This window comes from Diabrotica virgifera, chromosome 10 (assembly GCF_917563875.1).
Source record: "Diabrotica virgifera virgifera chromosome 10, PGI_DIABVI_V3a".
NCBI classification, from domain to species: Eukaryota; Metazoa; Arthropoda; class Insecta; order Coleoptera; family Chrysomelidae; genus Diabrotica; species Diabrotica virgifera.
Genome location: NC_065452.1, coordinates 60,745,861 through 60,771,862, shown reverse-complemented (window position 1 = coordinate 60,771,862; position 26,002 = coordinate 60,745,861). Strand labels below are relative to the sequence as shown.

The 26,002-nt window shown below is 32.8% G+C and overlaps 1 protein-coding gene across 1 annotated transcript in view; it reads right to left on the bottom strand.

Moving 5' to 3' along the window:
- The window catches only part of LOC114337267 (uncharacterized), a 721,645-nt gene that overhangs the window by 160,996 nt on the left and 534,647 nt on the right, over window positions 1–26,002 (bottom strand). Inside the window, exons 48-51 of the mRNA XM_050641250.1 lie at window positions 19,190–19,346; window positions 13,805–14,201; window positions 9,124–9,324; window positions 6,120–6,241 (exon numbers count right to left, since the gene is read on the bottom strand). Of these exons, the coding sequence (XP_050497207.1) occupies window positions 6,120–6,241; window positions 9,124–9,324; window positions 13,805–14,201; window positions 19,190–19,346 (877 nt within the window). The remainder of the gene's footprint in view (window positions 1–6,119; window positions 6,242–9,123; window positions 9,325–13,804; window positions 14,202–19,189; window positions 19,347–26,002) is intronic.

Here is a 26,002-nt window from a genome sequence, read left to right as displayed (position 1 = left end):
CTTATCACATGCCCTGCCCATCTGAGGGTAACCGGTCAATTGCTCGAAAATCAATTGCTCGACATGAAAATTGCTCGAAATACAAATTGCTCGAATAAAAAGAAAATTATATATCTAAAATATTTATTCAAAATAATACAAAATATAGACATAAGAAAGATTCTTGAATTAGGACAAATTATGTGATATGTCATATATATATAGTATATTAATTTATGCTGAAAAAGTATTTATTACAAATCTAAACTATCTTTAAAATTTTAAAATAATAAGAAAAATAACGGTTTTGATTTTCTCTCATTATGATAATTAGGTATTATAATAATTTCCAGGTATTAGGGACAGATTAAAATCATTAAATACCCATTAACATGCTTACCCATTACCAATGTTTCTTTATTGGGTATGTATTGGATTGGGTCATAGGAGATATAGAGACACTGCTGATAGGTTATTGCGTTTAATTAACAATTATGAACCACAAATTAACATCTGTGATTATATACGTGGAATTTCACATAATTTGTCATAATATTAAGAGTGTCTTTCTTATGTAAGTACTTACATATTAATATTTTTCATTATAATTAGATATATACTTGTCTTTTTTATTTTATTTTATTTTATTCGAGCAATTTATATTTCGAGCAATGTTCATGTCGAGCAATTGATTTTCGAGCAATTGCATTCGAGCAATTGCATTCGAGCAACTGACCTAGAACCCCATCTGAGTCTATTGGCCTTTATACAGGGTGTCCAGAAACTCTACCGACAAACGAAGACAGGAGATTCCTCAGGTAATTTTAAGACAATTTAACCAAATTCACCCAGTCCGAAAATGCTTCCTAAGGGAGCTAGAGCTCTTTGAAAATGGCGTCTTGTAATTAGTTTTTCTTACATACCTCCAGAACGCTTCTAGTTAGAAAAACAAAAATTGGTACGCATATTTATCTTCCAGAGATAAATCGATTCCATCCATTGCGAATTTATAGTACCGGTCATAGGCGTTCGTTTTGGGTAGAGTAACGGTTATTTGATCGCATAACTTTTTTATCTTTACATTTTAAGCATCTTTCACTTTGGATTATTAAATCGTGAGGTATGCTAGTACTAAAAGGTACTCTTGATTTAAGTCGGTAGGACACACCGTTTTCTAGAAAAATCGATTTGATAATTTTTCGTCTCTCGAATTTGATAAAAATTTTAAAAAAATTTGAAAAACAAACGGTGTATTTTACCAACCTGAAGCAAGAGGAACTTTTACTACTAGAATACCTCATAATTTAATAATCTAGTGTCAAAAATGCTTAAAAATTAAAGACAAAAAAGTTATGCGATAAAATAACCGTTGTTCTGAAGCTATTTCCTTGTGGCATTTTTATAATTACGTATTTTTTTATGGGAAATAAGCCACAATTTTACTAAAAAATGAATTTATTAACGTTTCGAAGCCCAAATCGGGTTTCGTTGTCAAAATACAAAATACTATTAAAATAAAACAAACATGTTGTTGCTAAGTAAAAAAATTCTTCTAATAATTTATTTAGTCTGACTCATTTATATTGGCAATTCAGACGTATATTATACATTTTAAAGTAGAAGACTTTAAAATGATATCGCCAATATTTATGAGTTGCGTTCCTGGGACGACTTTACTAAAAGATAGTTCATTCGATAACATGAAATCAATCCCAACTCAAGAATATCCGTCGCAAAAAAATCATAGCATGTGATCTGTCTTTAAAAAGACAACCAAATGCAACGATGACATTAAAATTCTCGCGTTAGAGATTCCATAGTAAATCACGAGGGAAAAACCAGGAAAAAACCTCGTGATACTATCCCGACATCGTAAGTATTTGGTCTTACATTTAATCTACCTTCAAAAAACTAATACCAAATTCTGACTTTAATATGTTTAAATTATAAATAATATTAATATTACATAGATATACAATAAGTAATACTAAAATAAAAAATTTGTACTAACTCGATATGTTATTGACTTACTAATCGTGGTATTTTCTTTCTATTGACTTCCTCTTTCAGTATGGGTAACCACATCCTACTGCATTCTACCGAGGAATTTGCGACACAATTGGTTTCATTTAGCATAATTAGAGCCGCTTCTTTGATTTTTCTCTTTTTACTATCTGATTCTTTCAGGACTATACTTGAATCTCTCCACTGAACTCTATGTTCATTATCCCATGCGTGTTGACATATCTGAGATCTATCGAATTCTCTGTTTTTAATATAAGACTGATGTTCACTTATTCTAACGTTTAATGGTCTTGATGTTTCACCTAAATAAAATTGTTCGCATTCACAAGGTATTCTATAAATGCAATTCTTTGTTCTTTCTTGTTCATTGTTAGGTTTAGTTTTAGATAGAATAGATCTCAATGTGTTTGTAGTTTTGAATGTTGTTGAAATGTTGAATTTATTTCCTATCGTTTTAAGTTTCTCGGATAGTCCTTTTATATATGGTAATGTTATTTTCCTCGTATTATTTCTTGTGAATGTTGTAGGATCCCGTTCTAAGTTGTTCTGTTCCATTCGATCTAATCTTGTCAATTCCTTATTTATAAACGATAAAGGATAATCATTTTTTAATAAAACAGATGTTAACAATTGTTTTTCTTCTAAAAATGAATTTTCGTTAGAACAAGTAATTTTGGCTCTATCATATAAGGATTTAATGATTCCCTTTTTAACGTTGATGTTGTGATTTGATTTGTAATTGAGATATCTGTTGGTGTGTGTTGGTTTTCTATACACTTGAGTCTCATATCCAGTATCCTTCTTTGAGACTAAAACATCGAGGAAAGGCAAAGTGTTATTGTATTTTTTAAAGACATTATTATTATATTTTTAAAGACAGATCACATGCTATGATTTTTTTGCGACGGATATTCTTGAGTTGGGATTGATTTCATGTTATCGAATGAACTATCTTTTAGTAAAGTCGTCCCAGGAACGCAACTCATAAATATTGGCGATATCATTTTAAAGTCTTCTACTTTAAAATGTATAATATACGTCTGAATTGCCAATATAAATGAGTCAGATTAAATAAATTATTAGAAGAATTTTTTTACTTAGCAACAACATGTTTGTTTTATTTTAATAGTATTTTGTATTTTGACAACGAAAGCCGATTTGGGCTTCGAAACGTTAATAAATTCATTTTTTAGTAAAATTGTGGCTTATTTCCCATAAAAACAAATACGTAAAAATAACCGTTGACCTACCCAAAACCGACGCATATGACCGATACCAGAAATTCGCAATTAATGAAATCGATTCATCTCTGGAATATAATTGAACGTTTTTCTAAATAGTTTTTTTTTTTTAATTTTTTTGAAATTTAAAAAACGAAAATTTTTTAAAATCAATTTTTCTAGAAAACGGTGTATCCTATCGACTTAAAACAAGAGTGCCTTTTAGTACAATGATACCTGATAATTAAATAATCCAGAGTCAAAAGTGCTTAAAATTTAAAGACAAAAAAGTTATGCGATGAAGTAACCGTTGCCCTACCCAAAACGGACGCCTATGACCGATACCAGAAATTTGCAATGGATGGAATCGATTTATCTCTGGAAGATAAATATGCATACCAATTTTTGTTTTTCTAAATAGAAGAGTTCCGGAGGTATTTAAGAAAAACTAATTACCAGACGCCATCTTCAAATAGCTCTAGCTCCCTTAGGAAGCATTTTTAAACTAAGTGAATTGGGTTAAATTGTCTTAAAATTATCTGAGGAATCTCCTGTATTTGTTTGTCGGTAGAGTTTCTGGACACCCTGTATATCTGACTAGATTTTCCTTACCGAACAGAGACTCTAACTCGTTATTGTAACTGCGCTTCCATTCGTTTGTCACGCTGTGTCTGCAAGGGCCCTATATGATTCGAAGGATTTTACGTTCCCACACCAGCATTTTATTTACTTCTCTTTTTTGTTAGCGTCCATGTTTCGCTTCCATACGCGACTGCTGATCGTATTATGGTCTTATAATCTGGATTTTTGCACCTCGTGAAAGAAGTTCTGACTTCATTAGATTTATCATTGCAAAAAAAGATCTATTTCCTGCCATTATTCGCGTTTCAATTTCTCGCTCTATTTTGTTGTCATTTGTAATTGTTGCTCCTAGATATTTAAATTCTTTAACCCCTTCGAAGTTTTGATAGTTTATAGTAATATTTCGCCTTATTCGCCGTCGTTCTTGTTTTGAGACGACCATGTATTTTGTTTTGTCTTCATTTATTTTTAGACTGATGTTTAATACAGCTTCTTCAAAGCTCGAGAAAATATCCTTAAAGTCGCGTTTACACGATGACAATTGGCGAGACAATTGTCAGAAGACAACTGACTGGCATGAAATTATTGTCTTCGTGTAAACACTTCAGGCCAATTGCCTTGCCAACTGCCTTCACAATTGGCCCAAAATTCAGTTGTCTCCGGGAGTAGACTGAGGACAATTAGCTGCGCTCAGTAAGCCCCCCACCACTCGAAATCTCAATTGTCGCGACAATTGGCGCCGTGTGAACGGTGTAGGCCAGTTGTGCTGTCTTGTTTTTTGCCAGTTCCCTCTAGATGACGAGCAGTCGGCCATGTTTTAGCTGTCTACTGCCATGGCAATAGTTGGCCCCGTGTAAACATCTTCTCTTTCAACTGGACTGGACTCCGACAATCCGCAACCACGTGATGACAATTGTCCAATGACAATTGTCTCGCCAATTGCCATCGTGTAAACGCGACTTAACTTCTAATGTTGATTGCGCCACTGCATCTACGTCATCGGCAAAGGCCAGTATGATCTTTGCTCCCCGAACAGTTATGTCTGGTTTGATTTTTTGGTAATTTTTTCGCATAACATATCTTAAGGCCAGGTTAAACAACAATGGAGATAACGGATCTCCTTGTCTCAGTCCAGAATTTACGCAGAAAGCATTTGATATTTTGCCCCTATTCTAACTTGTGCAAAGGAGTTACTTACACACATTTGTGTTACCGCAGGTGCAGTTAGTTTCTTGGGTACGCCGAGCTCGATCATTGCCTTCCATAATGTTGCACGAATTATTGAATGGTAAGCCTCTTTGAAATCTATAAAGATCTGATGCACGTCCTAATTATATTCCCAATACTTTTCAAGCATTTGTCTCATTGTAAATATTTGATCAATAGTCGAGCTTCCAGGCCTGAAACCACACTGGTAGTCACCAACTATTTCTTCGGCGTATGGTAGTAATCTTTTTAATAATACCGAAGCCAATATTTTATACGTAGTGTTGATTAGTGATAGAAAAGACTTTGAGGAACTAAAAGGATGTAATTTTGAGAGAGATATATTTCAGGGAATTTGTTATACACTAGGCATGAAGAAGACAAGGACTACAGCCTCTCACCCGCAATCGGATGGAATGGTGGAGCGGATGATTAAGACAGCCGGCAAGTATTTGACAAAGATGGTGTCCAATCACCTGCGAGACTGGGACCAGTACCTTCCGTTTTTCGCAATGACCTATAGATCCGCTGTTAATGAATCAACGGCCAAACACCAGCAAAAGTCCGATTTGGATGCGAGATGCGTCTACCCTGCGATCTAGAGTTTGGATGTCGACTTGGAGAAGATGTCGCTGGTGAGGATTATGTAAATGAATTGCGAAGAAGAATCGACAATATCCAATAATTGGTCCGTTCTCATCTTCAGATCGCCAGCGAACGAATGAAGACACGGTCCGATATCCAAGCCGAAAATAGATGCTTCAAGAGGAGCGACAACGCACCGTATAAATACTTAGGACATTAATTTCGATTGGGCAGAGATATCCAGACATGCCAACTCCAATAGGATTAGCATGGGCAGTGCTAAATTAAACTATGTATTTAAATCCCACATAGATCAAAAAGAATATCTTTGATCAGTGTGTGTTACACCTGTATTCAGTCATAGAGCAGAAACATTAATACTCTTTGACAAACTTTGACTCAGATCTTTCACACAGTCGTGGATATGATATACTTAGTTGCTTCAGTCAGTTATCCATCCTTCCAGGGTCAGATTTCACAAGAGGTGCTAAGGATTTCCCCTAGTATTTATTTTATACATACCTATTTGAATTTGATCGAAATAAGTTAATATAGATTTAGCATCAGTAAATGTTTTTCCATCGACAACGATACTTCTTGGTTCCTCGAATACTCCATCTCCACCAAAAGTGACAACGGCATAACTGTAAAATAAAAACAGAAAATTAGTTCAGTTGTTTGCTGGTTTCGTTATGGTCTTAGAACGGTTATAAATGATGCTGTGAATAGTTAAACTTTTCGTTAAAACATATTTAATAAACCACTTTTATAGCGTTATATGCCTTTCCGTTACTAAACGTCCCTCCTTTCTATTGTGGCGGTCATCATCTCTTAAATTTCTTTCCGACATCTCCTTGAAGATGCGCTTCATCCATGTGGTTTCTGGTCTTCCTCGTATTCGTCTTCTTCTTTCATTTTATCTGCTTCATTCTTCTTACGTGCCCGTACCGTACTAGTTGTTGCTTTTTGATGTCATCTATGATTGTTCTTTCTATTCCCATTTGTTGTCTAATGTCGTCGTTTCTTATGTGTTCTATTCCAGATCTTCTTACTGACCTCTTCCAAAAATCATCTCCATGGCTAGTTATTTAGCGTTGTACTTCTCGGTTAATTGCCAAACTTCAGTTCCATAGCTTAATATTGGTTTTAATATTGTATTGTAAATTCGTTTTGTATTTTCCGTTCTAATATTTTTTTGCCACAGTACCGAATTCAGGGCTTCTGTTATCTGTCTTCCATTTACTATACTTTTTTAATATTTTCTTCGTTCGGTCCTGTACTCGTTAGTTTTATTCCGAGATATACATATTCAGTGCAGCTTGCAATTGTCTCCTGTTCCAGATTTAGGTTCTCCGTTCCTTTCCTTCCTACGCATAGATATTGATTTTTTTTTGTATTTACCTCCAGACCCCATTTTCTACATGTCACTATTAGTTTCCTTGCCATATGTCCTGTGCAATCCATCTTCCTTGTCCTGTGCAATTACAATTTGGTCATCTGTATAGTGCAGCGTGTAAAGTATCGTATCTCATATCGGTAGCCCCATTCCATTGCCCTTCTTCTTCCACTGTGTCAGGGTCTCATCAATATATATTGAACAATACTGGCCATAGTGGCCATACCCAGCACCCTTGCTTTAGCCCTTTAGTGACCAGGAAACCTTTTGATATTTTATTTCCAGTTTTAATTTTGGATGTCGAGTTTCTATATAGTTCTTTTATAGATACATCTTTTTTTCTCTATTACTTCCCATAGTCTATAATGTGTACCGGGTCATATGCCTTCGTTAGATCTATCGTAAATAAATCCAATTCTTGGGTAGGGATGGCAACGATGTATCGATAAATTAAATATATTATCGCCCACACAGGATTAATATACCATATTGGCAAGTTATAAAATTATAATAAAATCTTATAATATAAATTATATTCTTAGTTTTTTGAGACGCTTAGTATACTATAGGTACTAAAGAAATATTCTATTACAATAAAGAAATATCATAATCAAGATTTTCGACCAGTATTATTTAATTTGAATCTCGTATACCTACCCTTAGCTTGTTTTCCAAGTTTCAGGTAGTACCATATATTTTTTAACTTTTATGTTTAACAATGTTTTTCAAGGGGACATGCTATGTAAACCCTAATAAAACGATTTCAAATTTAACATTTGTCACGTTCACGCAGTACGTTCTATAAAGTTTTATAATAACTGTATTGTATTTACTGAAACCCTAAAACTCAAGATGTCAATATTACTGGTGTTGGAATCCAACATTTCGTTTTTACCATCTACCATCGAGAATTCGTCCACGTAGGTACCTATTATTGAATTTGTGTGCAGTGGTGTCATGGCAAAATTAGCAGTGCCGGAACGAACTGCTATATAATTTTTGTTTACAAAACCTAAATTCTCTATTTTTTTTTCTTTTCTTAACCAGTGTGGGAACGGCGTTCCCACGCGTTCCCACACCATGACACCACTGTTTGTGTGTAGTTAATAATAATAAAACGAGAAACAATAATGGCTCCACCCAAAAGCAATGTTTGGTTGTATTTTAAAAAAATTAATAAAAAACAATCTCGCTGCAATTTTTGCTCTAAAGTCTAAAGCTTTAAAAACATCAGGAAATACCTCCAATTTATATGCCCATTTAAAACAAAAACATGGTGGAGCTTTTAATCAAGAAAACCAAAGAAAAGACAGCGAGAATACGAACATAAGTGAAGACCAACCATCAAAAAGCAATGCAATGGTTGATGAAGATAAAACTAAGAATGTACAGGTATGTAACTTAACACCTACTTTGCAATATGTTTACAGATTGAGTAGTAGTTACTTGTCGTAATTCATAAGAGTGAGTAATAGTCATTACATTCGAGTAGAATACTACACTTTATCTATGACCTTCTTTTTATTAGTAGAAAAATTATTCTCCTCTTTTATTTTGTATATAAATTTTGAAGAAAACGTCATCCTTTTGTTTATTATTTTTTATAATTTACTTTTTTAATAGTTTATTTTAGTAAGTCTTTTATTTTATTTAATTATATAAGAATATATCGAAATATTGCATATATCGATATATTATCTCTGATTTATATCGTATATCGATATCGTCATTCGATGTATCATATGATACGATATATCGATGTGTAATTTTTTTCCCCATCCCTAGTCTTGGGCGCTTGGCAGTCTTTTTTTCTATTACTTGGGTTATGCAGAAAATGTTGTTTATTGTGGATCTACCTCCCTAAAGCCACTTTGTTCCTCTTCTTATTATAATTCTTAATATTCTTCTTCTGTAAATATTCAATTATTATTAAATTATAATTTTATGTTTGTCTTATAAAATGATGAATCACATCAATATGCTTTGATAGCTTATGAAATGCGGAATTAACAGACAGCTTCTCTGCATCTGACTGTCAATATTATACTGTAATATTTATGTTAGTTAAATGTATTAACTGTATTTTAAGAACAATTTCAAAAACAAAAAATAGAAAAAAGAAAATAGTACCTGTTATTTCTAATCTTCAAATCATCCAACTCCTTCTCAATTTGTTCAACAAGCAAGTCGAAATTTCTTGACTTTTTCAAATCCTTATTACACATTTTCGCTTCGACTATAAAAACGATATCTGCACTTCGTGGAACATCGCTTCCCTGTAATCGAATTAAGTCACCTTCTTGTATCTGCGTGCCATTTAGTAAATTACACCTAAAACAAGAAAAACTAATTGCAAAGGTCCAAAAAAGACACTAAATCTCGGCTGAGGTTAACAGTTATTACATTATCTTGTCACTTTTATCCACGGCGAGACCACGAGGGGTCCAAGCTTTGGGATAGCCTTTTTACTTTTAGTCCATTCACTCGCGGTAAAATATTGCAAAACCTCCGGATTTTAAAGAACCTTGGATTGACATGAAATTTGGCATAAACATAGCTAACATGTCAAAGAAAAAGGTGATATTGTGCTTTTGCCCTGAGGGTGAGTTTCAACCCTTCTCGGGGGTGAAAAAAGATACAATCAAAAATTCTAAGCCACTTTTGTTGTATGGAGTTTTTTCACTAAGTCAATAATTTTCGAGTTATTAGCTAATCAATATGTCCATTTTCCAACAAAAAAACACATGTTTAGACGGTTTTTTAAAAAATGTCTATTTCACAAAAATAAACACTGCTTTTCGCTTAAATTCAATGTTCAAGCTGTCACCCTCGTTGACAGCTTAAACATTTAGTTAAGTGAAAGCAATGTTTATTTGTGAAATAAATATTTTTTTCTGTTTTCTGACAACAGTAAAATGTATTTTGAATTAAATAAGTTAAATACATTCTTCTTTTTGTGTCAATTATTTTAATTTAAAAATATATTTTTGGAAATCCTGTATAAATAATTATGTTAGTGTTTATATTGATGAATATATAATTGAATAACCTTTCAAATAAGCTAGCACATGACAACGATTCTCATTAAAAAATCATCTATTACGTCATCACGCCCAGCTGAATGACGTCACTAGTATGATACAGGGTGTTTCATTAGGAAACGGAAATACTTGAATGGTGAATAGAGGACACTGAGGCGGTTCTAAATATACTACTCTTATTGCCTCACCTATTTTTATAACTAAGTTACAGGGTGTTGTATCGATTTTGCAAAAACTTTTTCTGGACCCATAACTTTAGAACTACCTCGTATATTTCTTTAGATATTTATTACATATATATCTCATTGAGAACCCAAGCCACCCAACTACTAATCACAAGGAAAATCCAGGTCCGGACTAAAAAAATTATAATTCATTTAGGCCTTGAAACACCCTGTATATTATTAAAATTTTCAAAATCCGTTTGCACATTTGAAAACTGCACATAAAACTGAGTTTATTGCTTAGCTTTAATTTTTTGCGCAGAAAATTTAATGACTTTAATTTTGAAATGAAATATTGAAATATTTAAGAACTCTAAAATTTAAACGCAGGTTTTTAAAACACTTTTAATAATAAATTATTAGAGTTATTTAATAAATATTCATTTCAAAAATAATCAATAATTTTTACTACAATGGAACGACCCACTTAATAATCTCAAGAAAAATCCAGGTCATGATTAACAAAAAAATATAAAGTAATTATGACCTTGAAAAAAAAACACCCTATATATTGAAATTTTCAAATTACGTTTGTACATTAGAAAAGAGCACAAAAATCTAGGTTTAATGGCTCGCTTCAATTTTTTGCGCAGACAGTTTAATTACATTAGGTCAGTGGCGGCCCGTGAGGTAGTGCCATAGAGCCATGGCACTACCTTGCTAACTATCCATAAACATATTTTTATCTTCAAAACTTTTTAATTCCTATTAATTTTTTTGTGTGTATTTCTTTTGATCTTCATAAATTATATAAAATATGGCAACTATGGGCGCAATACAATCCCTGCCGACAGCGGAGAGTATTCGACAGGAGAATCTCCTTCGCGCCGAAGTCAGTACTGGCACGAGTAAAGAGAGAAAGATTTTACGAGCATTATATGTAAGTGACAGAGAAAGAGCTATATTGGACTATTAGTATACCTTAACATTAGAATCTCTGTGCCAGGCACGAGGGTATGAAGCCAGGTCTATTAATTTTGAGTTTCTTGACGTGCTGGTTTGTCGCATTTATTATGTATATTTTCTGTTAAAAAGTTTTTGTATTTATAATTCAACTTTTAGTGCATCATGATCGTGGGTATTTTGATAATATTTTGATTATTTATTAAGTTTAATTTATTAATTGACAATAAATATTGGTATTTTAAAAATTTTTTTGGTGGTTTTTCGCTAGAAAAAAAAAACTACAAATGTTATAAGGTGTTGTGGAGCTTTCGAGTTAGCTTTAAGAGGTCACGACGAAAAAGAAAATTCAGAAAATAGAGGTATATTTAAGGAGCTGGTCAATTTTTAGCGCCGAATTAGACAACGACTTAAAGGTTCATATTATTCAAAGTACCAGATCTTTCAAAGGTCTACCTTCTCCGGACATTTAGTTGCTTCTAATTTATTTATGTCGGAGAAGTTTTCTGCTTATAAGCATCATTTCTCCGAATCATTTCTTAATGAACCATGGAGACAATTTTAATTTTTAAGCAAAACTCGGTTTAAAACTGAATTAGAAGTAGGTACTGTATTAGCGAGACGAATTAAGTACTACCTCTGAGGCTGTTTGGCTATCGGTTTTATTGTAGAGGGAAGGTTTAAAAAGCACATTTGAAGAAACTATTAAACTTTTAAGTATTTTAGTTACCATTCCTATATCAACATCTAAATCAGAACGCTGTTTTTCGATGTTTACATCGAAACCTAGTGCTTTAGGTATACTATCTGCAGAAAAGCATTTTGTAAATTGTATCGATAATTTTAATTATAAAGTCATTGAAAACTTTCCAACCAAAAAATAGAAGAATGAGCTTCATATATCGTAAACTTTAAAAGTGACATTACAAAAATTTGTGCATGTGTGTGAATAATGAAATAGTATTATTTTTATAAATTGGTAAATAGAGACTAAATCGTAATAACAATTTTCAAGCACTATCAGCAGTAAATGCTGGTGGTAGGTTAAGAGGTTTTTATTATTAATTAATTTACGGAACTGTTTTGATCAATGTTGGACAATTGCTTGGCACCTCAGATCAATAAACTTAAGATATGTACATAAGATTAAAGTATCCGCGCATATTTTTTTTTAGTTTTTGTTGTCAGTATACCTTTTTTTGACAATATCGTGAATCCGTCACTAAAAATTTTGGCGGCTGCCCGAGTTGTGGCACTACCTTCTTAAAGTGGTACGAGCCACCACTGCATTAGGTCTTTGTGAAATTACATCGAAATTTTTGTTAGAGCTCTCACAGTTCTTAAAAATTTCGACATAATTTCAAAATTAAGGCCATTAAATTGTCTGGCCAAAAAATTGAAGAGAACAATGAAACTTAGTTTCTTGTGCTCTTTTCAAATGTGCAAACGGATTTTGAAAATTTCAATATAGGTACAGGGTGTTGATTCAAGGTCACAATTATTACTTTATATTTTTTTGTTAATCCGGACCTGGATTTTTCTTGTGATTAGTAAGTAGGTCGTTCCAATGTAGTAAATATTTATTGATTATTTTTAAAATGATTTTATTGATTATTTTTCATTCATCAACTTTAATAATTGTTATTAAAAGTTATTATATTAAATTTCAAAATTAAAGTCATTAAATTTTCTGCGCAAAAAAATTAAAACAAAACTATAAACTCAGTTTTGTGTGCCCTTTTCAAATATGCAAACTAATTTTGAAAATTCCAATATACAGGGTGTTGTTTCGAGGTAACAATTACTTTATGTTTTTTTGTTGAACGGGACGTGTATTTTTCTTGTGATTACTAAATGGGTCGTTCCAAGGTAGTAAATAAGTATTGAGTATTTTTAAAATGAGTATTTGTTGATTAACTTTAATAATTTATTATTAAAAGTTAATACCTGTTTTTTATCCTGAGTTCTTGAAATGATCAATATAATTTCAAAATTAAAGACATTATATTGCCTGGCCAAAAAATTAAAGGGAACCATTAAACTTAGTTTTTTTGCTCTTTTCAAATATGCAAACAGATTTTTAAAACTTCAATATACAGGGTGTTGTTTCAAGGTTACAATGAATTTATAATTTTTTTTAGTCCGGAACTGGATTTTTCTTGTGATTAGTAGTTGGGTGGTTTGGGTTCTCAATGAGACATACGTGTATCAAACATCAAAGAAATATACAGGGTGGTTCTAAAGTTATGGATCCAGAAAGAAATTGGAAAAACGATAAACCACCCTGTAACTCGGTTATAAAAATCGGTAAGGCAATAAATGTAGTATGTCTAGAACCGCCTCAGTGACCTCTATTCATCATGTAAGTATTTCCGTTTTCCAATTAAACACCCTGTATCTATATATGCCAAAAAATTATAATTTAAAAATAAAAATTGACCTGTCTCCGGATTTTTCTCCAAAGTGGCCTATTCTCGAAAAAACGAATTTATTCCAGAATGTTGAACCCCTCTGTATATAAATTTTATTTAAAAACATTCGAAATATAGTTGAATTGTGAAATCGAATTTTGTAGATGAAATAGAACAAGCAGCGAGTAACCCTGTAATGTGTGTATATATATATGTAGTGATCGATACTTACTTTACACACGTGTCTGGTATCCTCAACGGTGTATTTGCATATGAACATAGGTTAATGTAAGATACGGCTGACATGCAAGCCTCTTGTTCCGTTGTACTATTCAGGCACATATAGAGGAAACTGTCCTTTGGTATTCGCGAAAAACATGTGCTAAGTTGAGATACTTTACTCGTGAAAAATTCCTCACAAAGAGCCAATATTTCCTGAGACGGCTGTTTTCTACTCCCCCTTTGCGCTGTTGGAATGTCGTTCCTGCAATTTTTGTCTAGGGACCAACTATCCCCGAAAATCTTTAAAGCTGAATTAGTGACTCGAGTTTTGTTTGAGGTTAAGAAGTCGTCGGTGGGCTCGTTGTTGTAAGTTCCCCAAAGACCGGCGGTTTTTCCAAAATACCAACCTAATTTGAAAATTATTCATAAGTCGGGTTAAAAAATAAACGGAAAATAAATATATAAAACATACAGTAAGTACTATAAAACAAAGGTCAAATATTGAAAAAATATCTCAACCTTGGAAGAACACCGTCATATATAAAAATGTGACAATTTTCAGAAACGGCAATTTTAAAAATCGATAAATTTAAGATATATCATAAACTTTACCTATAACTGCAAACAGGAAATTATGTAGCCAATCCCATATTTTTCTAATTTTAATTTAGGTCATAAATTTTTTGAGTCGTGACGTTTTTCTTTAAAAAACGTGTTCTAGGATTAATATCTAGATGTTAGGAAATAATTCACTTCTGTATTAAAATTGCTTTATTTGTTTTTTTTTTACAAATTATGTATATTTGTCACAAACATAAGAACAAAGACGACATAGTGTAAAAACTAAAAAATGCTGTTATTCTGCAATAAGTTCTTCTTCTTCTTTTTGTATAGACATGACTCTGTCTGGTTTTTCAATGTGCCTCTAGTAAGTTGTCGTTCCATCGTTTTCGTGGTCTTCCCACTGATCGTCTTCCTATTGGGGAACCGTCTCTCGCTGTCTTGACTATCCTATTTGTTGTCATTTGGCTTATGTGGTCATTCCATTCTATTCTTCTGTTTCTTACCCAGTTAATAATGTTATACACCTTGCATCTCCGTCGTATATCTGTACTTCTAGCTCTGTCCCATAGAGTCTTACCATCGATTTTTCGAAGGGTTTTCATCTCCGCTGTTTCGAGCAATCTTTTTGTCCTCTCTGTGTCGGGTCGTGTTTCTGCCGTGTATGTCATTATTGGTCTGATCACTGTTTTGTAAATTCTGCCTTTAATTTCGTTTCCGATATTTCTATTTCTCCATATTGTGTCATTCAGGCAACCTGCGGCTATATTTGTTCTATTCACTTGATCTTCCACTTCTGTTTCGAGCCTTCCATAGCTAGATAATGTGATGCCTAGGTATTTAAACTCCATCACTTGTTCTATTATCTGACCTTCATCTGAATTTACATCTCATTGGATCTGCTGTTATAACCATGCATTTTGTCTTTTGCGAGGAAATTAACATGTTAAATTTTCTGGCGATTATGTTGAATTGGTGCAGCATACGTTGTAAATCATCTTCACTTTGAGAGATTAGTATTGCATCGAATAGCAGATTATTTTAAGTTGTTTTTCTCCCATTTGGTATCCTTTTTTAGTTCTTACTTTTTTTATTATTTCGTCCATGATCAGGTTGAACAATATTGGACTCAATGCAGTAAGTTATCGTTAAAAAATATTTTATTTAAAAATTTAGTCTTTCCAAAAACTTTCCATAATCCACTCTTCATCATTTTTGGCAGAAGTCAACTTTAGCATGAGTCTACCCCTAAATCCTTGAGATATTTTTATCATTTGACATAATTCCAACTTGATTTATTTTTTTCAACATCAAGTCGAAATAATTTGTAGATAGTTTTTTGATCAAAAGCTGAAAAAGTTCTAATAACTTTTTAAAAGACTTCTTCTTTAAGTGCCGCCTCCCAATAGGAGGTTGAATATGATCATCACTGTCTCTACTTTATCTACCGCTTCTCTGCAAAGTTTTATAGAACTGCATTTAAACCAGTCCCTTAAATTCTTCAACCATGACACTCTCATTCTTCCTATACTTCTTCCGCCTCTATCTTTCCCTGTATTATCAGTCTTAGCATTTCATATTGCTGTTCCCTCATTACGTGTCCTAGATATTGTAACTTTCTTATTATTTTTATTGTTTATTATTTCGTATTCTTTGCCCATTTCTCGCAATACTTCCGTATTCGTTTTCTTCTGTGTCCATGCTATTCTAAGCATCCTTCTGTAACACCACATTTCAATTGACTGTAGTTTATTTATGTGTTCTTGCTTCAATGCTCAGCTTTCAAGTTCATATGGCAGTATCAGAACACGTAGCATCCCAAAGCTCTTACTCTCAGTTCTAATGTAAAATCTTTGTTGCAGAGAATTGTTTTCATTTTAACAAACGCATTTCTTGCTACTTCTATCCTGGCCCTTATTTCTGTTGTTTGGTCATTATTGTTTGAAATCCAGGTTCCTAGGTATTGGTATTTATCAATCCTTTCTATCGGTACATTTCCCAAATGTATGCTTGTTGGTATGTTTGTTATCTTAACTATTATCATGTATTTGGTCTTCTTTATATTCAATTTCAGTCCATATTCCTCACAGGAACTATTTTGTTTAGTAATAGTTGGAGTTGTTCAGCAGAGCTTGTCATAATCACGATATATGTTCATATCATATGTTGTTGGTAGATCTTACGTTAATTATTATTCCTTCTCTTTGAGATAGTAATGCTTCTTCAAAAATGGCTTCACTATATACATTAAATAGTAATGGAGATATAATACATCCCTGCCTAATACCTCTCCTGATTTCAATTTCTGGACTGGATTCCTTATCTATTACAGTTTATGTTCTTTACTACCAGTAAAGGTTTGTTATTATTCGTAAATCCCGTTTGTCTATATTTTTGTCTTTAGAATTTGGACTACATTTTCATGTTTAACTTTGTCAAATGCTTTTTCAAAATTAACGTAACAAGCATCTAAAAGACTGACCTCACAAGAATATTACAACTAATTTTAAACATAACCTCAACCTCTTTACATAACTGACCCAACTCAAAATAATGAATTATTCTTTACGTATAAAGTATTGTATTATCTTAATATGTTGTATACTTGTGTCTAATTCTAAGGTAGCGATATAGTGTATATTTTAATTCAAGACACTTACACACACCCAAACTTATATGGAATCATCTGATATTTCTTACGATTCCGTGCGAATTTAAAAAAACGAACACATGAAGTTAAACAATATTTATTTTAAAGCAATTTAATAACAAATACATAACAATTAAATAAAACAATAAAGTATTTAACAAACAAATTGAAAGTAGTTGTTTTAAAGTTAATAGCATACAAAATTTCAATGTAAAACAAATCATGTTTAACTTGTTTTTATTTATTTTTTTTGTATTTTGTGGTAGTCAGTGTTATCACCTCTAGTCCTTATGCAAGCTTCAGTTTGCGTGGGCACGCTCCTAATCAAATTATCAACATTTTGTTGTGGTAGGTTGCTCCATCCTTTAAAAGCAGCTTGTACTAGCCGTGCGGTGTTTTATGGATTATCCCGTCGAGCTCTAATTTTTCCTTTAAGCATATCCCACAAATACTCTATAGGATTAAGCTCGGGTGAGCAAGCAGGCCACTCCAAACAAGGGATACCTTCTGCTTCAATGATGTCTGTAGTCACTCTAATGGTATGTAGAGGTCCATTATCATGCAATAAAATTAAATTTTCCCCTGTTGCACCTCTCCAGAGCCTGACTACAGGTTATCAACATACCTGTGAGCAGTTAAAGTTGATTGGATGAAAATTAAAGGAGTTTTTTTACGGATCACAATTCCTCTCCAGAACATTACACTTCCCCTTGTATATTTGTGAACAGATCTGACAGTTTTCGTTCTTGCTTGTCTTCCTCGACCTCTAAGTACACGATTTCGTGGGTCATCTGATTTTCCATCTGATTACAATAAATCCTGACTGTTTTTGAAAATAGCACATTTTGTCAATTCCTAATGTTCCAGTTTTTGGTGGTGAAGACACCAATTTAGGCGATCAATCTTGTGCTGCCTGAATAACTCGGGAACCCATAACTGTCTCCTGCTGTATACTTCTTGGTACGAGCTCTTCTTCTCATCGTTTCAACTGAAACAGTTACACCTGTAGCTTCGAAAAACTGCCTTTGGAGCTGCAGGTGAGAAATGGTTGGGTGTCTTCCAGATGATTGGACAATTAAATGATCGTGGAGAGCCGTTATTACTTTTGGCGACTTTCCCTTGCTTTATTTTTAGTTTTCCTGGTTCCTTTTACCTAACATATGTTTTGGACAGAACGCCCTGTATTACGCCTAGCTCTGCAGCTATGTCCATCTGAGAACATTACTTTCTCTACAAGACCAATAATCTTTCCTCGTTGTAAGTTTTATAACCCCACATGATGCATATTTTCGTTTTTGGACGCAAAAGTTAGTTTACTTATTTTCGTTCAACTTGCAACTCAAGCAAATAATCTATACCGTACCGGGCTGTACTATCCGATTGTCTTACATATTTGTTTATTTTCAATAAAAACCTTTAACCTTCGCAACAATAACAAGTTTTTTCAAAAGAAATAAATATTAAAAGACTAAGTTTTCACTCTAACGGCATATAAAGCAACATAATGTTACTCTACATCCCACCAGACTGAAAACAATGGGAACCTTCTCTGGTTACACCTCCGAGGCTTCTACAATTTGCAAGCCATAGCAGCCATTGCGGCTGTATTTTCGTTTTGCAACGAAATTGAAAATGGTTATTCATTTTTGAAATAAATATTACTTTGAAATACATGGTGATTCCATATAAGTTTGGGTGTGTGTATTTGCAAGAGACAAATTGGTAATATTTGGAGCAGATACAATAAAGCTACTTATTTTTCCTAGCGGGTCATCACCTTGGATTAGGTATCCGAGAAACACAAGAAAAGGTTTATAGGAAAATTTAAAGAAGTTGCCCATCAGAAGTTTCCAAATATAGATTTGCAATCTAAAACGAAGAAGAAGATATGGACATTTAATCACGAGATGGGTGACCGGAAAGACATTGTCGAACCAAGAAACAAATTTTCTGCCAAAAGAAATGAAAACGTAGAGCTGATGAATCAATAAAACCAATAAAATATATAATACAGATGATCTTAAATAATTGAAAGATTGAGAAATGTTAATCGTCCTTTATTTAAAGTCTAAATTTAGAAACTTTTATTCACTATTTTAGCTTTAGCTCCGAAAATTGCAAAAGTCAAAATAAAATATTTCCGACTGTGTACTTCGTCTGATATTTTCCGAAAAGATATCTTACCCGACATTTCAAACATGCAGGTATGGAACTTCATATTACACTCCAAAATAAATCCTAACTGACTTTCTGCTTTGAATATTCCTGAGTCTTTGTAAAGATATGTTTCTCCAATTTGCATCGGTAGACGCTCCATTTTAGATTCTCCAACAAGAACTTTCTGAAACAAAAAATATTTTGCTATATATCGTCTGTAATACACAGTGAGAAGTGAGAAAGTTGCTTTATACTATGGTTTTATATCAAAAAGGTGAAAAGTCTACGAAAAATAATTATTTCAAATTTTGAAATACAAAAAATAAAGGGACTAAAGCAAATATAAAAGTAAAAGAATAATCTAGTATGAAAGAAAACTATATCTAAATTTCGGATAAAGGTGTATCAAAAGTTATACACGAAGCATCAAAATTAACGCACATTTGATGTCTCGTATTGCCTAAAACTGTTGTCCGATTATTTGAGTGATTGTTTTAGTATGTTATAGCTTTATTCTTCAGGAATATCGATGTAATAATATTATTGCTAAAGAGATAAGTGTCATTGTATACCGGGTGTAACAATGATAGTGCGTTTTTTCCTCAAAGTTTGGAACACCCTGTGGAATATTCTAGCGTATATAAAATATTTAAATTAGGACCCAACTGTAGCCTTAGGTTTTCTTAACATTTTACTTTTTGATTCATTTGCTTATGTTAGATAATAAAAAAGTTAGGTACTTTAACAACTAGCAATGTTATTCATCAATACAGGGTGTTTTTAAATAAATGTGCGACAAACGTTAAGGGGTAATTCTGCATGAAAAAATAATGAACGTTCGCTTTATAAACATATGTCTGAAAATGCTTTGTTTCCGAGGTACGGGATGTTGAATTTTTTCTTACAAACTGACGATTTAATTATTGCTCTAAAACTGGTTGAGATATACAAATGAAGTTTGGTAGGTTTTAAGGGGTAGTTATTGTGAATTTTTTGACATACAATTAAGAATTTTGTATTCACCATTGGCGTGCATACGGGTATAAACATTTTAGATAAATCCCGTATGCATGTCAATGGTGAATATAAACTTCTTGATTGTATGTCAAAAAATGCGCAATAACTACCTCTTAAAACCTACCAAATTTCATTTGGATATCTCAACCGGTTTTAGAGCAATAAATAAATCGTCAGTTTGTAAGAAAAAATCAACATCCCGTATCTCGGAAACGAAGTATTTGTGGACATCTGTTTATAAGGCAAACGGTCATTATTTTTTTATGCAGAATTACCCCTTAAAGTTTGTTGCACTTATTTAGAAACACCCTGTATTGATGAATAACACGGCTAGTTGTTAAAGTACTTAACTTTTTTACTATCCCACATCAGCGAATGAATCAAAATGTTAAGAAAGCCTAAGGATATAGTTGAGTTTTAATTTCAATATTTTATATACGCTATAATATTACACAGGGTGTTCCAAACTTTGAGGAAAAACACACTATCATTGTTACACCCGGTATACAATGGCACATACCTGTTTAGCAATAATATTACTACATCGATATTTTTGAAGAATTAAGATATAATATACTTAAAAATTCACTAAAATCGGACAGCACGTTTAGGAAATACGAGCCATCAAAAGGTCCCATTTTTAAGGTGGTGTAGGTGGTCAGTAACTTAATTTGGAATTAAATGTAGTTCTAGTAGAAAAGGTTAACAAACTTAAAAAGGTCTAAGAGGTGTAGGCAGAAAGCAAGTTTCTTGGCTAGGGGTCATTCAAGATTGGACTGAGCTACGAACAGCAAGTCGACAACTTTTTTATATACCTACCAAAGAGGAAGAATGCTTACATGACCTTCATACAGACTATGATCATCATCATTGGCTCTACAGCCCATGGAGGGTCTTGGCCAGTTCTAGAATCAGCATATATTCCTTCTCTTCCTTCCAATCCTTCTTTACCTTGGTTTTCCAATGTCTTACACTCGTAAGTCGTCGTTCATCTAATCCTTAAATCGTGCTCTGGACCTGCCTCACCTCCTCACTCAATCCGATATTTGGTTATAAATGTGTTTCGACGGCTCCATCTAATTTATTCTCTCTAAGTGGCCTAGCCACCGTAGCCTATTTATTTTGATAGACCTAACAATACTAAGCTCCGTGTAACGGCAGGAAAACTCAAAATTATAGCGTCTACGTCATAATTCGTTTTCCTGCACGCCCTTATAATATATCTGAAGATTTTACGTTCAAAACAAACTAAACGTTCTTCGTTACTTTTTGTTATCGTCCACGTTTCTGTCGAGTAAGTGAGGACGAGCTTGATTAGTTCTGTATATCAATATTTTCGTTCTTTTTGTTACTATGTTTTAGTTAACAGTTCCTTTAATCCATAGTGTGCTTTAATAATATTTTGTATTTTGACAACGACGTCCGATTTAGACGTCTAAACGTTAATAAAATCATTTTTCAGTTAAATTGTGGCTTATTTCCCATTTAGAATAGTTAATTATTTGCTAGATTTATACATCTGTTAATTTCTGCAGTTACTGTATTACTTTGGTTCATTTTTGAGCCTAGATATAGTTATGAACTCTCTTCCTTCTTCGAAACTTTATGTCCCAACCGCCAGATCTCCAGGTTTTGCTACTTGATTATTGTTTGTGAACATATACCTACCCAGTTTTGTTACTATTAAAGGCTGATTTATGTTACACCGGGAAGTGGACGACACAGCGCGCAGAACAATAGAAATCGCACGTCCTCGGCACTTCCCGGTCTCGCCCCGTTCCGTTGTAAGATAAATCAGCCAATGCTTTTCATATCGGACAATCTTTCAACGTGCCACGTCCCCGTTGTAACACAAATCCGGCTTTAACATGTGTTACTATTATTAACGTGTAGCCCCATTCTTTTTGCTGCTGCTTCCAATGCCGTGAACAATTGAACCAAGTCCGCCTTTCTTCTTGCGATGATATAGATGTCGTCTGCATACGCTAGTACTATTTGTACTCTCCTATTAATAATGGTTCGTCTTGTTATTATTCCAGATTCTCTAATAGCTTTCTCTGGGGCAATGTTGACATACAGACTAGATATTTAGAAAAATCGTTAGAATTATGTTAGCTCTGGGACATATTTCTTAATAATACATGCTAAATTGTTTTCTTATTCAATAGTCTAATCGAATACTTGCAGAAATATCAATATAACTTGGTGGATAATAAGACACTAACTAATATTTGTATACTAATTAGACGATAAACTAATTCCCTATGTGCTTTAAAATTAATTGTCAAACATTTAGCAGTTAATTTATAGGTTGATCTTAATATTGGTGTTCGTTATATTATAATTAAACAGAATCATCAAAGTATAAACAGTAACCTCAATAAATGTGGAATAGTATCTGTACACCAACGTGTATTTGGTAACACTGTAATCGTGTTGATCAAGAGTTTAATCGTTAGAGAACTGAAACGACTAAATTTGGAATATGCCAATAAAGCCGTATATAATATGACTCAAAAAAATATAAGTAATTTGTTTCAACAAATAACTATAGAGAGATCAGTGTAACGCAGTCAATAGCAAGAATCTTTTACACAGTTATAAAGGAAAAAGTAGAATTGCAAATGGACCATTACGGCGAAAAATAAGCTGGATTTCTAAAAACGAGATCATGTCTAGAGAATAATAATATATTTATCATGAGACAAGTGATAGAAAAGAACAAAGAGAAAAATGTTGAAACACATATTATGACCTTTACCCACTTGGAGAAAGCATAGGATAGCGTGCCCAGGAAACAACTGTGGGAAGCGATGAGAATAATGCACGTTAGAGAGAAATGGGTGTACATAACACGAATACCGTAAAAAAACACAGGTTCAAATAAACTTGTGTAATGAAATAACAAAAACAATTATCGCAACCAAAGGCATCAAACAGGGTTTGGTCTATCACCTACACTTTTTAACATACATATATATCAATCCTGTTTTAAAAAGATGGCATAGACAATGTGGAATCTTGGGCACACCAGTATAAGATAATATATTAGATTCACTACTTTTCGCCGATGCCTAAATCATTTTTGCACAAAACAGGGAGGTCATGGAATATATAATAAGGAAATTAAAGGAAGATAATAAGCTATGGGGCTCAAGATAAATATGTGTAATACCGAACACCTATGTATTAGATCCAAGTATATTTAAACTTAAGTTTAGAAGAGACTATAAAAAGTTGTAAGACTTTCAAGTATTTAGGGTCAATAATAAACCGAGATGGTACTTGTATGAAAGATTTAGAAATGAAAATAGCACAGGACAACAAGCCACGAAAGCACTCCATGGAGTGATACGGAACAACACTCTAACTAAAGAAAAAAGGATTTTTCAGACCAGAATGCTGCATATTACCCCATATGGAGCGGAAGTATGGCCAATGACAACAACAATACGAAATAAAACATGAACAGTTGAATGGAGTTTATGAGAAGATGTCTATAAATCACCAGAGAGGATAGAATAAGAACAGAGGAAATATGGAACAGAATATAGACTGCTCAATTACAAAAATGTTGGAAAACAGAGAATGGTACGGGCAAGTACAAAGAATGTCGGAGCGCAGGTAGCCGAAAAGAGTACTGTACTGGGATCCTTCGGGAAGGAAAAGAGGAATAGGAAGGGAGAGGAAGACTTGCTATGAAATGGAAAACTTACTTAGGAAATGCTATGATAGATAGAGAGATAGATAGAACTCATATGAAAAAGCCAAAGAAGAAGAAGTATTTTTTGCAAATCTTTATCTTTAGGAAAAACCCTGAACCTTTTTAAAATCAAACAGACAGTTTTTTAGATTTTCTGTATTTTTCTAACATCTTTGTGCTTTTGATTACAGTTTAATTGAGTTTTTACTAGAGTAATTTTGTTCTAAAAATTGTTAAAAGAATTCAAAGAGAATTTTCCGGACAAAAATCTAGTCGACGACTTGGCGCGAAAAACGAAAATGACTTAGGATTATATACGCGAAATATAAAATCAATATATGGGCCAGTGGCACCACGGATGCTCATTCTCACTCTAAATAAGAACATTTCCGATATAATTGCACTCCAGGAAATGAGATAAAGAAAATATTTAAAATTATGAAGTTTGCGATGATGCTAAGTATATTACCTAAAGCAATGTTTAGACGCCGCGATAAGTCTCATCAATTTGTTGTGACGATAAATTGCTGCGATTTATTGATCATTGAAACGCTGTCTACACGTTGCCGTATGTTGCTGAGATTTATCGCGATGTGATTGACCACGACAAACTGAAGAGCGGAGTATTGTGTACACTTTACACCCTTCGATAAATTATAACGAGTTGTCATCCTAATAGATCCTGTTAACTTCTTCATCACAAAAATATAAAGGTTGGGTTTGTTATACAGGGTATTTACAAAGTTATAACCAATTTACTATGAAAATCATAACAAGTTCAACTCACTGTATAAATAAAAATGAACACAACGGCAATCGTTTATTTAGTTTTTGATTGCCAAATTCTTAAAAATAATTGATATTGCTAATTTTCTTTATATCTAATACAGGGTGGGTCAAAACTCAAGTACATTATTTTCTCAATAAAATTTAAATGGGGTACCCTGTATTTTATATCACTATTAAAAAGTACCATTACCGTACTTTAATTTGTATATAGCATTCCCTATGTCTAAATTTATTAGTTTTCGAGATATTTTCATTTTTCAATGGACCAGTAGCGTGACTACCCAGATCACCAGAATTTAATAAACTGGACTGATTTTTTTGGGGTTACTTTAAGAATGAAGATTATAAAATGCCTCCAACAACAAGAGATGAGACGAAAAATAGAATACAGAGTGTATTTCGAAGTGTTAATTTACAAATGCTTCGTAGTGTAAGTAACTCATTCAATGACCGTTTTTAGGCATGCATAAAATGTGTTAGGCGGTCATTTTGAACAACTTTGTAATTACATAAATATTTAAAATATTCTAATTTTTTCAAAAATGTGTTTTCTGTTCATGTCTTTTTGTAAAATTCTTTACTGATAAATTATTTTTCGTTCTTAATTTGTTGCATTGGTACATTTACATACAACATTAGTTTTTATTTGTTTTCACAAAATGTTTGTTTTGTGTTTGTTTTTTTTTTGCAAAATTTATAACTAATAAATTATTTTTCTTCCTTTTTTCTTACACTTACACACAAAAGTAGTTTTAATGGCTTACTTAAAATTTGGAAAGTTTTAGACCCGTAATTAATAATTTACTCGGAAAAATTAAAATATCTCGAAAACTAATAAATTTAGACATAGGGAATGTTTTATAAAAATTAAAGTACGGTAATGATACTTTACGATAGTGATATAAAATACAGTGTGTTCCATTTAAAATTACTGAGAAAATAATGTACTTGCGTTTTGACTCACCCTGTATTCAACATAAAGAAAATTAGCAATATTAATCCTTTATCTCAAATTTTGACAATAAATAAAAAAATATGGTATCAATAATCCATTGCTTTTGTGCTTATTTTTATTTATACAGTGAGTTGAACTTGTTACGATTTTCATATAAAATTGGTTATAATTTTGTAAGTACCATGTATAACATGACAAACCTTTATATTTTTGTAATGGAGAAGTTAAGATGATTTCGAGTATAAAATAAAATATAGGGTGTTCCATTAAAAAACAACGTAAGTTTGATCTGCCACTATGTTATCGAACACCCTGTAACATTCTAATTAATTTTGAACTGTGAATCTCAAAGTTGGCTACAATTTTTGTTATTAAA